At 38.1% G+C, this 13358-nt stretch overlaps 1 protein-coding gene across 2 annotated transcripts in view; it reads right to left on the reverse strand.

The window, feature by feature from the left end:
- LOC124785238 (organic cation transporter protein-like) overlaps window positions 1-13358 on the reverse strand; it is a 164722-nt gene that overhangs the window by 56138 nt on the left and 95226 nt on the right. For both annotated transcript variants that reach the window (XM_047254165.1, XM_047254164.1), the window contains one exon: window positions 3608-3762. In XM_047254165.1, the coding sequence (XP_047110121.1) occupies window positions 3608-3762 (155 nt within the window). The remainder of the gene's footprint in view (window positions 1-3607; window positions 3763-13358) is intronic.

Consider the following 13358-nt stretch of genomic DNA (forward strand, 5'->3'; position numbering starts at 1 on the left):
AACTCTACCATCTGGTGAGCAAGATGTATGAGACAGGCGAAATACCCTCAGACTTCAAGAAGAATTTAATAATTCCAATCCCAAAGAAAGCAGGTGTTAACAAATGTGAAAATTACCGAACTATCAGTTTAATAAGTCATGGCTGCAAAATACTAACGCAAATTCTTTACAGATGAATGGAAAAACTAGTAGAAGCTGACCTCAGGGAAGATCAGTTTGGATTCCATAGAAATACTGGAACATGTGAGGCAATACTGACCCTACAACTTATCTTAGAAGCTAGATTAAGGAAAGGCAAACCTACATTTCTAGCATTTGTAGACTTAGAGAAAGCTTTTGACAATGTTGACTGGAATACTCTCTTTCAAATTCTGAAGGTGGCAAGGGTAAAATACAGGGAGCAAAAGGCTATTTACAATTTGTACAGAAACCAGATGGCAGTTATAAGAGTTGAGGGACATGAAAGGAAAGCAGTGGCTGGGAAGGGAGTGAGACAGGATTGTAGCCTCTCCCCGATGTTATTCAATCTGTATATTGAGCAAGCAGTAAAGGAAACAAAAGAAAAATTCAGAGTAGGTATTAAAATCCATGGAGAAGAAATAAAAACTTTGAGGTTCGTCGATGACATTGTGATTCTGTCAGAGACAGCAAACGACTTGGAAGAGCAGTTGAACAGAATGGATAGTGTCTTGAACGGAGTATATAAGATGAACATCATCAAAAGCAAAACGAGAATACTGGAATGTAGTCGAATTAAGTCGGGTGATGCTGAGGGAATTAGATTTGGAAATGAGACACTTAAAGAAGTAAAGGAGTTTTGCTATTTGGGGAGCAAAATAACTGATGATGGTCAAAGTAGAGAGGATATAAAATGTAGAATGGAAATGGCAAGGAAAGTGTTTCTGAAGAAGAGAAATTTGTTAACATTGAGTTTAGATTTAAGTGTCAGGAAGTCGTTTTTGAAAGTATTTGTATAGAGTGTAGCCATGTATGGAAGTGAAACATGGATGATAAATAGTTTAGACAAGAAGAGAATAGAAGCTTTTGAAATGTGGTGCTACAGAAGAATGCTGAAAATTAGATGGGTATATCACATAACTAATGAGGGGTTATTGAATAGGAAGGGGGAGATGAGAAATTTTTGGCACAACTTGACTAGAAGAAGGGATTGGATGGTAGGGCATGTTCTGAGGCATCAAGGGATGGCAGCGTGGAGGGTAAAAATCATAGAAGGAGACCGAGAGATTAATACACCAAGCAGATTCAGAAGGATGTAGGTTGCAGTAGGTACTGGGAGATGAAGAAGCTTGCACAGGATAGAGTAGCATGGAGAGCAGCATCAAACCAGTCTCAGGACTGAAGACCACAACAACAACAATGCAAAATTATTATGTAGAAAGTTCTTGAAAAACACATTGTAATGTCGTGACCAATCATTCAAATTAAAAATAGTTCAGTAGATAATGATTGAGAGTCCAGGATGGAACGATGACAATTTTATGAAAAAAGTAGATTGTTACTCACCATATAGCAGAGATGTTGAATCACAAGTAGGGACAACAAAAAGCTTACGTGTTTAGTCTTCTTGTTGTTGTGCCTGTCTGCATCTCAACATCTCCACTCTATGGTCAGTAGCAATCTGTCCTTTTCATAATATTGTCAGTAGAGTGTAATATTTTACATGGTTTATAAAGTAATTGGTTATATCAAATAGTGTAACTTGAGCATTGATTCCTTTGTAAATGCTAGCAATCAACATAATTAAGCACTTTATCAGAAATTTACATATCAGGGATTATTCAAAATCAATACATCATGAAATTTTATATAAAGATGACATTGTATATGAAAACAAACACCAACAATGGAAAATCTAGGGTAGAATGTAACAATATTAGAGAAGGAAAGTTGGTACTCACCACATAGCGGAGATGGTGAGTTACGATAGGAACAACAAAAAGATTCACACAATTATAGCTTTTGGCCAATTAAGGACTTTGTCAACAATAGTCACACATAAGCACATGCACAAACACACTCGTGCAAACACAACTCACACACATGTCTGCAGTCTCAGGCAACTGAAACCACAGTCCAGTTGCCTGAGACTGCAGACATGTGTGTGAGTTGCATTTGTGCGAGTGTGTGTGTGTGTGTGTGTGTGTGTGTGTGTGTGACTATTGTTGACAAAGGCCTTAATGGCTGAAAGCTATAATTGGTGTGAACCTTTTTGGGGTGTTCCTATCGCGACTCAGCATCTATGCTATATGGTTAGTAGCAACAAACACTGTTAAATATTTTATTCATTATTATAAAACTTACTAATATGAATATGTAATTTTTCATCAAAATTTTACAAAAGGTATTAATACTAATAATGAATTTGTCATCATCAGCTGCTATTTTTTTTATATAAGGGTCAATATTAGGCCAAAGCAGGCAGTCATTGTAGAGTTGTTGTTGCTGTTGAGTTGTTCTTGTGAGTGGTGGTTGTAAGAAGTTGCATTTTATTTAGTATGCATAAATGAAGAAAGTTAACAGGATAGGGGTGTTGGACTTTTTATTTTGGAGAGTAAAAACTTAGAATGGACAAATGGATCCAGCTAAAACCAAAAAGACCAACTCTGACTTTAAATGACTTTTGCAGTGAACAAAAATAATTTAATAGCTTGATCAACAATCATGGGATCACTTAATATGTCAAGATAAATATCAAAATAATAGTGTATCATCTCATGTCCATACTGATTTCCTGTCCTTGCAGATAATTCTTTTACGTTTTGAGAACAATGCAACGTTTGAAATGATATTTAAATTTACATCTTACATGTTAGCAAGAAAGTTACAGTGTGCACTTGTCAGCTTAACACACTGTTCTTATTCCTTACTTTCATAGAATGATTTTATAAGCTACTTCTTTGCATTGTCTCAAAAAATAATTACTGTGAGCCAGTTATGAACTTGTTTGGCTGTTGCATTGAGTTCAAGCTATTCATTGGTGTGGGTGTGTCACTGGTCAAAATTAGTTTTCAAACAGCTTTTGAAAGGCTATTTTCATCTGACTACAACCATGGTTGTGGGAAACCAATATATCCACAGCTAGAAGGGTTGACGGTAATACTCCACTGACTTGTGCCAGGGTTTATGGATTGTGTGTATGAAAGCACAAGTTGCAGATACGTCTGGTGCAATGAACAGCAGGGTCATCAAGTGGAGTACCCTCCTGTAGTGATCACAGGTCAGAGCTCATTGTCTCTTCTGCATGTGTACTGTGAAGTAGGATATTCGAGAATGATCCAGTCTTCAAACTTAGTTTACATCCAAATGATACATTTCTTAACTTATGTTATATACTAAGTCCCCTCTACAACTTCTAGAAGCCTATAAAAGAAATTACAAAACATTCCATATACACAAATGTTTTGAGAAGGTCATGGGAAATGCAAATCATGTTCCTAAGGAGACCTCTAGTTATGTCATTAAGTAGACCAGCATATCAAATTATGAGTTAAACAAAGGATACAATCAAGTTACATACTTTAAAGTAATAGAAATCGAGTCCTCAGAATTATGTAATTATCAGAATGAATATAAAGTGTGCACATACCAATTACGTATCCTACAAGAAATAGCCCTGAGACGGTGCTTCCAACAAACAGTCTGAATATAATAAACCATACATACTGTGGTGAAAATGAAACCAGTAACCCTGCAATTACTTGCATCACAACAGCTACCATGAAGATTGGCTTTCTTCCATACCTGTAAAAATTCACATAGTTTTCTCTTATATGCACGTATATCAAATATATATTTGAAAAACTGGAAAATGTTAAGTTGAACCATCATTTGTGATTATTTTTTAAATTAAAACAGATCTAATTTATAAAAAGAACTATGGCAGTAGAACAGACAGAAACAGAAAATGGTTCTGAAATTTTCAGTTTTCAGAAGCAGACCTTCTATAAAGTGTGACCCAGAGCCAGCACACAGCTAGATGAATGTGGGAAATCTACCAAAGCCACTCTCAAATTGGCCAGCAATATCACCTTTTAAGAGCCTAGACTGAACCAAGGCAGTCCCTGTCTCTTGTTTATCACGTCATTATGAAGCCATGCCAGCCAGACTGCAGAGTTTTAACCCTATGATTGCATGTGGCACTGTATTACATCCCATTGAGTTTAAGAAGGTCCCAATTCTGGCATGTAAAACTATGCAGCAGGGGGAAGGGGTGTACATAGGTGAAGTGACGTAAATGACAGGCATGCTGTGAAGTTTATGTTGAGCTGGGAACTGGCATTGTTAAGACTTGGATGAGGAAGTACAGAGAAAACTTGAGGACACTATGTTGGCATGATTCTGTAAAGATTTGCACCAATCATGATTACAGGATAGCACCAAAAGCAATATCAGGCACAGCCCTATACGCTCCACCGCGGCGGCACTGCACACGCAGCTCACAGATACTGGTTGTTGGCAACCTTACAATTTCTGTGACCCGCATGTGCAGCACCGCCACGGAGGAGCATACAAGGCCGTACTTGATATTGCACACAACCTTCGTAAACTACAATTATGACCTGAATAAGCTAAAAGATTCTGTGGGAAATACACTTGTTGTTGTTGTTGTGGTCTTCAGTCCTGAGACTGGTTTGATGCAGCTCTCCATGCCACTCTATCCTGTGCAAGCTTCTTCATCTCCCAGTACCTACTGCAACCTACATCCTTCTGAATCTGCTTAGTGTATTCATCTCTTGGTCTCCCTCTACGATTTTTACCCTCCACACTGCCCTCCAATGCTAAATTTGTGATCCCTTGATGCCTCAAAACATGTCCTACCAACCGATCCCTTCTTCTAGTCAAGTTGTGCCACAAACTTCTCTTCTCCCCAATCCTGTTCAATACCTCCTCATTAGTTACGTGATCTACCCACCTTATCTTCAGCATTCTTCTGTAGCACCACATTTCGAAAGCTTCTATTCTCTTCTTGTCCAAACTGGTTATCGTCCATCTTTCACTTCCATACATGGCTACGCTCCATACAAATACTTTCAGAAACGACTTCCTGACACTTAAATCTATACTCGATGTTAACAAATTTCTCTTCTTCAGAAACGATTTCCTTGCCATTGCCAGTCTACATTTTATATCCTCTCTACTTCGACCATCATCAGTTATTTTACTCCCTAAATAGCAAAACTCCTTTACCACTTTAAGTGTCTCATTTCCTAATCTAATCCCCTCAGCATCACCCGATTTAATTTGACTACATTCCATTATCCTCGTTTTGCTTTTGTTGATGTTCATCTTATATCCTCCTTTCAAGACACTGTCCATTCCGTTCAACTGCTCTTCCAAGTCCTTTGCTGTCTCTGACAGAATTACAATGTCATCGGCGAACCTCAAAGTTTTTATTTCTTCTCCATGAATTTTAATACCTACTCTGAATTTTTCTTTTGTTTCCTTTACTGCTTGCTCAATATACAGATTGAATAACATCGGGGAGAGGCTACAACCCTGTCTCACTCCCTTCCCAACCACTGCTTCCCTTTCATGCCCCTCGACTCTTATAACTGCCATCTGGTTTCTGTACAAATTGTAAATAGCCTTTCGCTCCCTGTATTTTACCCCTGCCACCTTCAGAATTTGAAAGAGAGTATTCCAGTTAACGTTGTCAAAAGCTTTCTCTAAGTCTACAAATGCTAGAAACGTAGGTTTGCCTTTTCTTAATCTTTCTTCTAAGATAAGTCGTAAGGTTAGTATTGCCTCACGTGTTCCAACATTTCTACGGAATCCAAACTGATCTTCCCCGAGGTCCGCTTCTACCAGTTTTTCCATTCGTCTGTAAAGAATTCGTGTTAGTATTTTGCAGCTGTGACTTATTAAACTGATAGTTCGGTAATTTTCACATCTGTCAACACCTGCTTTCTTTGGTATTGGAATTATTATATTCTTCTTGAAGTCTGTGGGTATTTCGCCTGTCTCATACATCTTGCTCACCAGATGGTAGAGTTTTGTCATGACTGGCTCTCCCAAGGCCATCAGTAGTTCTAATGGAATGTTGTCTACTCCCGGGGCCTTGTTTCGACTCAGGTCTTTCAGTGCTCTGTCAAACTCTTCACGCAGTATCTTATCTCCCATTTCATCTTCATCTACATCCTCTTCCATTTCCATAATACTGTCCTCAAGTACATCGCCCTTGTATAAACCCTCTATATACTCCTTCCACCTTTCTGCCTTCCCTTCTTTGCTTAGAACTGGGTTGCCATCTGAGCTCTTGATATTCATACAAGTGGTTCTCTTCTCTCCAAAGGTCTCTTTAATTTTCCTGTAGGCAGTATCTATCTTACCCCTAGTGAGACAATCCTCTACATCCTTACATTTGTCCTCTAGCCATCCCTGCTTAGCCATTTTGCACTTTCTGTCGATCTCATTTTTGAGACGTTTGTATTCCCTTTTGCCTGCTTCATTTACTGCATTTTTATATTTTCTCCTTTCATCAATTAAATTCAATATTTCTTCTGTTACCCAAGGATTTCTATTAGCCCTCGTCTTTTTACCTACTTGATCCTCTGCTGCCTTCACTACTTCATCCCTCAGAGCTACCCATTCTTCTTCTACTGTATTTCTTTCCCCCATTCCTGTCAATTGTTCCCTTATGCTCTCCCTGAAACTCTCTACAACCTCTGGTTCTTTCAGTTTATCCAGGTCCCATCTCCTTAAATTCCCACCTTTTTGCAGTTTCTTCAGTTTCAATCTGCAGTTCATAACCAATAGATTGTGGTCAGAATCCACATCTGCCCCTGGAAATGTCTTACAATTTAAAACCTGGTTCCTAAATCTCTGTCTTACCATTATATAATCTATCTGATACCTATTAGTATCTCCAGGATTCTTCCAGGTATACAACCTTCTTTTATGATTCTTGAACCAAGTGTTAGCTATGATTAAGTTATGCTCTGTGCAAAATTCTAACAGACGGCTTCCTCTTTCATTTCTTAGCCCCAATCCATATTCACCTACTATGTTTCCTTCTCTCCCTTTTCCTACTGACGAATTCCAATCACCCATGACTATTAAATTTTCGTCTCCCTTCACTACCTGAATAATTTCTTTTATCTCGTCATACATTTCATCAATTTCTTCATCATCTGCAGAGCTAGTTGGCATATAAACTTGTACTACTGTAGTAGGCATGGGCTTTGTGTCTATCTTGGCCATAATAATGCGTTCACTATGCTGTTTGTAGTAGCTAACCCGCACTCCTATTTTTTATTCATTATTAAACCTACTCCTGCATTACCCCTATTTGATTTTGTATTTATAACCCTGTAATTACCTGACCAAAAGTCTTGCTCCTCCTGCCACCGAACTTCACTAATTCCCACTATATCTAACTTTAACCTATCCATTTCCCTTTTTAAATTTTCTAACCTACCTGCCCGATTAAGGGATCTGACATTCCACGCTCCGATCCGTAGAATGCCAGTTTTCTTTCTCCTGATAACGACGTCCTCTTGAGTAGTCCCCGCCCGGAGATCCGAATGGGGGACTATTTTACCTCCGGAATATTTTACCCAAGAGGACGCCATCATCATTTAATCATACAGTAAAGCTGCATGTCCTCGGGAAAAATTACGGCTGTAGTTTCCCCTTGCTTTCAGCCGTTCGCAGTACCAGCACAGCAAGGCCGTTTTGGTTAATGTTACAAGGCCAGATCAGTCAATCATCCAGACTGTTGCCCCTGCAACTACTGAAAAGGCTGCTGCCCCTCTTCAGGAACCACATGTTTGTCTGGCCTCTCAACAGATACCCCTCCGTTGTGGTTGCACCTACAGTACGGCCATCTGTATCGCTGAGGCACGCAAGCCTCCCCACCAACGGCAAGGTCCATGGTTCATGGGGGAAGGAAATACACTTGCCCAAGTAAAATACTGGTTTAAGTCAAGTGGTTTTCTCCTGAATGAGAACAAGACACAAAAAATGTTATTTAGCCTAAGGGACAAAAGCCCTGTTAATGATCCCAGGTATGTAAAGTTCTTGGGGATATACTTAGACAGTAAATTGTCCTGGGAACAACACATAAAATATATTAGTATCAAACTGTCTAGAGTAATTTATTTATTAAGATGTCTTATAAAATATGTACCAGCAGCCTGTGTTAAGACTTCGTATTTTGCATTCTTCCAAAGTATTGTGTCATATGGACATATTCTCTGGGGAAACTCAAGCCATGTTCAAAATATATTACTTCTACAGACGAAAGCAATCAGAGTCATTACATGTTCCCAGCATAAAGCACATTGTAAGCACTTGTTCGCCAAACACAAAATGATGACTGTTATAAATCTGTACATACGAGGGCAATCCACAAAGTACATTACGTTTTCGTTTGTGTCCGTTAGGGGCGGGGCTAGCGCGGCCATCTTGGTGTCATGGCATTCCGCCACTCAGTCGGCATCCTGCCGTGCTAGTGAGAGGTTTGTGCTGTACTCCGTTGAGTTACTGTGACAGTTTGAAATGTCAGTGTTAATTGAAAATGCCGCGAAGTGTGAAGTGCGTGCTGTAATAAGGTTTCTGACTGCAAAAAACTGTACACTGATAGAAATCTATCGGCAGCTTTGTGAAGTGTATGGGGACAACATAATCACTGAAGGTGGAGTGCGTCAATGGGTCATAAAATTTAAAAATGGCCAAACTAACGTTCACGACGAAGAGCGAAGTGGAAGACCCAGCATAGGGACTGCCGAACTTGTTGAAAAAGTCGATGCCGCGGTCCGTGAAAACTGTAATTTCACAATAACGGAACTCTCTATGAGTTTTCCACAAATTTCACAAAGTTTGTTGCAAGAAATCATTACCGAAAAGCTTGGTTACCACAAGTTTTGTGCAAGATGGATACCAAAAACCTTGACAGAGATTCACAAAAATCAGCGAATGGCTGCAGCATTAACGTTTTTGGATGCTTACGAGAAAGATGGTGACTCATTACTCGATCGCATCGTTACTGGTGACAAAACATGGGTTAAGCATGTGAACTGTGAGACAAAATTGTAGTCAATGCAGTGGGGGCACACAAATTCCCCCCAAAAACCCAAGAAATGCATGCAGACAATGTCGGCAAGGAAGGTGATGGCGACTGTCTTTTGGGGGCAGAAAAGGTGTGATTTTTGTGGATTTCCTGGAAAGAGGCACTACAATAAACTCTCAAAGGTATTGCCAAATTCTGCACAACCTTAGAAGAGCAATACAAAACAAGCACAGGGGAAAGTTGGGCTCAAAGATCTTGCTGATTCATGACAACGCCCGGGCCCACACGGCAAATGCCACTCGTGAAGTTCTCGAATCTTTTAAGTGGGAGTTGTTTCCTCATCCGCCGTACAGTCCCGACCTGGCACCGAGCGTCTTCCGCTTATTCCCAGCAATGAAGAAGTGGTTGGCTATGCAGCGTTTTGATGACGATGCACAGCTTCAAGAAGAGGTAACCACGTGGTTGAAGGCGCAGGTGGCCGAATTTTACGATGAAGGAATTTCCAAGCTTGTCCATCGCTACGATAAGTGCCTTAATATAAACGGCAACTATGTAGTATTTAAGTGTGGCTTTCATCTGTATATAATTAAAAAAATTCCAATACTTTATTTATTTTTAATTCCAAAACGTAATGTACTTTGTGGATAGCCCTCATATACCAAGTGTTAATCTATACAAAAAATAACCTACATGAAGTAAAATGTAGAAATAATATCCATGGTCACAACAAAAGGAAAAACAAGTCCATATATACATCATACTGTAGACTAGCAAAGACAGTCAATAGCTATGAGCTAGTGGGCCATAAACTATTTAATAAGCTTCTGCAGACAGTACAAGATCTTCCAGAGTGTGAATTTAGGAAAACATTAAATAAGTGGCTTGTTGCCAACCCCTTTTATGAATTAAAAGAATTCTTTGAATTGGACATTGAATTGTAAGTCAATAATGCTTTATTATTCTATTTATTAATGTAACGATTGTGCTGTACAAAAATTTGTCTATTGTGCAAAAATTTGTCTATTGCTGTTATGGCCTAATGACAATAAAATTATCTTTATCTTTATCTTTATTCAGTACTATGGAATAGAAAGTAATGTAAATCAACAGTTTGCTAATGTAGCAGAGTGACAAGCAGTCTTAAATGGATCACTGATGGCATAAAAATTCTTAACACTAGGAATAGTCAACTACACAAGGTTCTGAAAGTAGGAAAACCAACGACAAATAACAGATTAATTATAAAGTATGAATTTAAAAAAAAAGTGGATTCTGTTGTTAACTCAGAGTTGACTGTTAATAGTCTGGAGCTATGATATCTTAGATATTAAGTTTGAATGTAACATTATTGTTCACTCAGCTCATATATCAGAGTGTTTTAATAAATACTTCATACATGCAATAGAGGAAGATGACAGCATTTAATAGAGCAAAATAAATTGCTTTGAATTTACCCCAGAACCTACCTGCAAAAGAGAAGAAATAATAAAAAAAGACAAATGACCTTTAATTATTGATACTGAAATTCTATATTATCACATAAACAAAAATTCTGCATGGCAGGATGGCACACTCACTAAAGCAATTATAGGAATATGTAGCATAGCAGCAACACAACTAGCCTTAACATTGGTTTATTTTGAATTATGCTGCCTTCCTGTTGAGATGAAGCATGCAAAAAGAGAAACATCTGATCAACAAACATTGATGGAAGCCATGGGGATTTATTGCCCAATTTCAATTCTTAAAATCTGACCAAAGATAGAGAACATAAATACAATCAAGATACAAAAATTTATTACAAAGTATGATATTATTCTAAGTAACCAAATGGATTTTAACAAGGAGAATGTGCTGCAGATACAGTCAACTATTTTGTGGAAAATGTGCACTGGGTATTAGTTTAGAGGAATTGGTAGAGCAAAACAACTCAGTGGAATATATTTCTGTGGTCAAATTAACTGGATTAAATTAGGAGTAAAAATTAAGTTAGAAAGCACATGTTGCATTTACAATTGATATATTATCCAATGCTGTTGACACTACACAAAAACAGCATAGATAATTATGGAAACAGTTATATGCTCAGACTTCATGGTAAATGGGAATGAAAATTGACAATAAATTAAGATGCAAAACATATTCAGTATGCTGTAAAGTTTGCTAAAAAGGAGACTACAGCAAATTTTACTGGAAAAATGCTACTATTCTGTGGAAGAATTCATGCAAGATGTATTGATGATTTGAGAAGTTTGAAATTTTGTGTGAGGTTTATTCAGTAGCTGTTTCATCATTACAGGATGGTACCGACATTAAGTTACTGTTGGCATTATAATATTGATGAAGTTTTATCAGATATTTTTGATGTGTCTTCCATGTAATAATCAAATTACTCAGAAATTGACATTATTAAACTAAAATTCATAATCCACAATATGCAATACTAAGTATACATTGCAACAAAGTCAACACACTGGAGTGCCACAACAATATGAATTTCACTGAGAGCTCAGAAGTGAGATGGTGTTCTGATGACTATGTTGATGTATGAGGCATAAAGAACATTACTGCTACTGACTAATTTTGGTAAATTTTGTCCATTTGAATGATAAAAATAAAACTGCAGCGTTCTGTTCAGTCATATAATATCATATAAAGAAGAATGAGACTCACTTCATTGTAAAAAGAAAGAAAAAAGAAAGAAGTCACCATACATGTGAAAGTACCAGTAAAAGTTAAATAAAACCTGAGCTATAAACGCTTTACTCACATACAGGAAATACAACATATGTATTGTCGACCTCAGCCATGTCTTTATATGCTGCAATGTTGAAAAACTTCTTTCTACTGTAACAATAGATGCAGGTAGACAAGCAAATATTTTGTACAGCAAGTGCAAAGTAAGACAGGCAGAACTAGGACGAACAGACAACACTTGCATAACAGAATCGTGATCATTATGGGCATTTATGCTCGTTTGCATGTATTGAAGAATCTCTCCCATTAGTCTCTTTTTAATCACAAATAGTGATTCTTCTTCAAAGAATGGTAGTTCAGTTAAGCACTGATTCAGTTTATGTGCCAGATCATTACTGTCATGTTTCAGTAGTTGTGAGGGCAAAAGTATGTTGAATTTTAAATGATAAATATTTTCTTAAGCAAAATGTTCTCTCATGTCAGTCATAACATGGTCCAGTGTTGGAATAAAAATAGTTCTTTTCCAATATGTCATAGCATCATCGTTATGATAGTAGTTTTCCCTGTGTCTCTGTCTGCCTGTTAGACGAGGAACACTCATCTCCATGTCTAAATCTTTCATAACTGACTTCACCTCTTCAACAAAATGAGCAAAGTGGCTACCAACGTTAGCTCTAATGCCATTGTGCACCTTGAGAGTCGAATCTAATTTTGCTTTTGCCATTGTGACATCCAAGCTACAATCTTGTAAGGTTTTGCTGACTGGGTATGTTATGCTCATAATGTCACTCAGTGTAAACAGAGTGATAATAAACTTGCAATTAGAGAGAACTCGAAAGAGAATATTGGCTTTGGCAGCCATTGTTCCATCCCTCCACCACTGTATTTCTTTAAGAATTTTGCAAACTGTTCCGAGATCACCCACGAATTGAATAACAGCATCATGTTGCTCAACCCATTTCATTTGACAATGTGACTGCAGTGGGTGTTTTAGGTGACTCTTCAATGTGCTAGACAACTGTAAAGAACGCTATGACTTCTTCAATAGTACCAAGTGAGTTTCTTATACATGTAACTTTGCAACTGCAAGAGACAGGAAGGTTGAGCTGATGATTTTGACATGGTGCTACTTGCACAGTGATTGTTGTTGTTGCGGTCTTCAGTCCTGAGACTGGTTTGATGCAGCTCTCCATGCTACTCTATCCAGTGTGAGCTTCTTCATCTCCCAGTATCTACTGCAACCTACATCCTTCTGAATCTGCTGAGTGTATTCATCTCCTGGTCTCCCTCTATGATTTTTACCCTCCACGCTGCCCTCCAATACTAAATTGGTGATCCCTTGATGCCTCAGAACATGTACTACCAACTGATCCCTTCGTCTAGTCAAGTTGTGCCATAAACTCCTCTTCTCTCCAATCCTATTCAATACCTTGATGCCTCAGAACATGTACTACCAACTGATCCCTTCGTCTAGTCAAGTTGTGCCATAAACTCCTCTTCTCTCCAATCCTATTCAATACCTCCTCATTAGTTACGTGATCTACCCATATAATCTTCAGCATTCTTCTGTAGCACCACATTTCGAAAGCTTCTATTCTCTTCTTGTCTAAACTATTTATCGTCCACATTT

Source organism: Schistocerca piceifrons, chromosome 1, assembly GCF_021461385.2.
Source record: "Schistocerca piceifrons isolate TAMUIC-IGC-003096 chromosome 1, iqSchPice1.1, whole genome shotgun sequence".
NCBI classification, from domain to species: Eukaryota; Metazoa; Arthropoda; class Insecta; order Orthoptera; family Acrididae; genus Schistocerca; species Schistocerca piceifrons.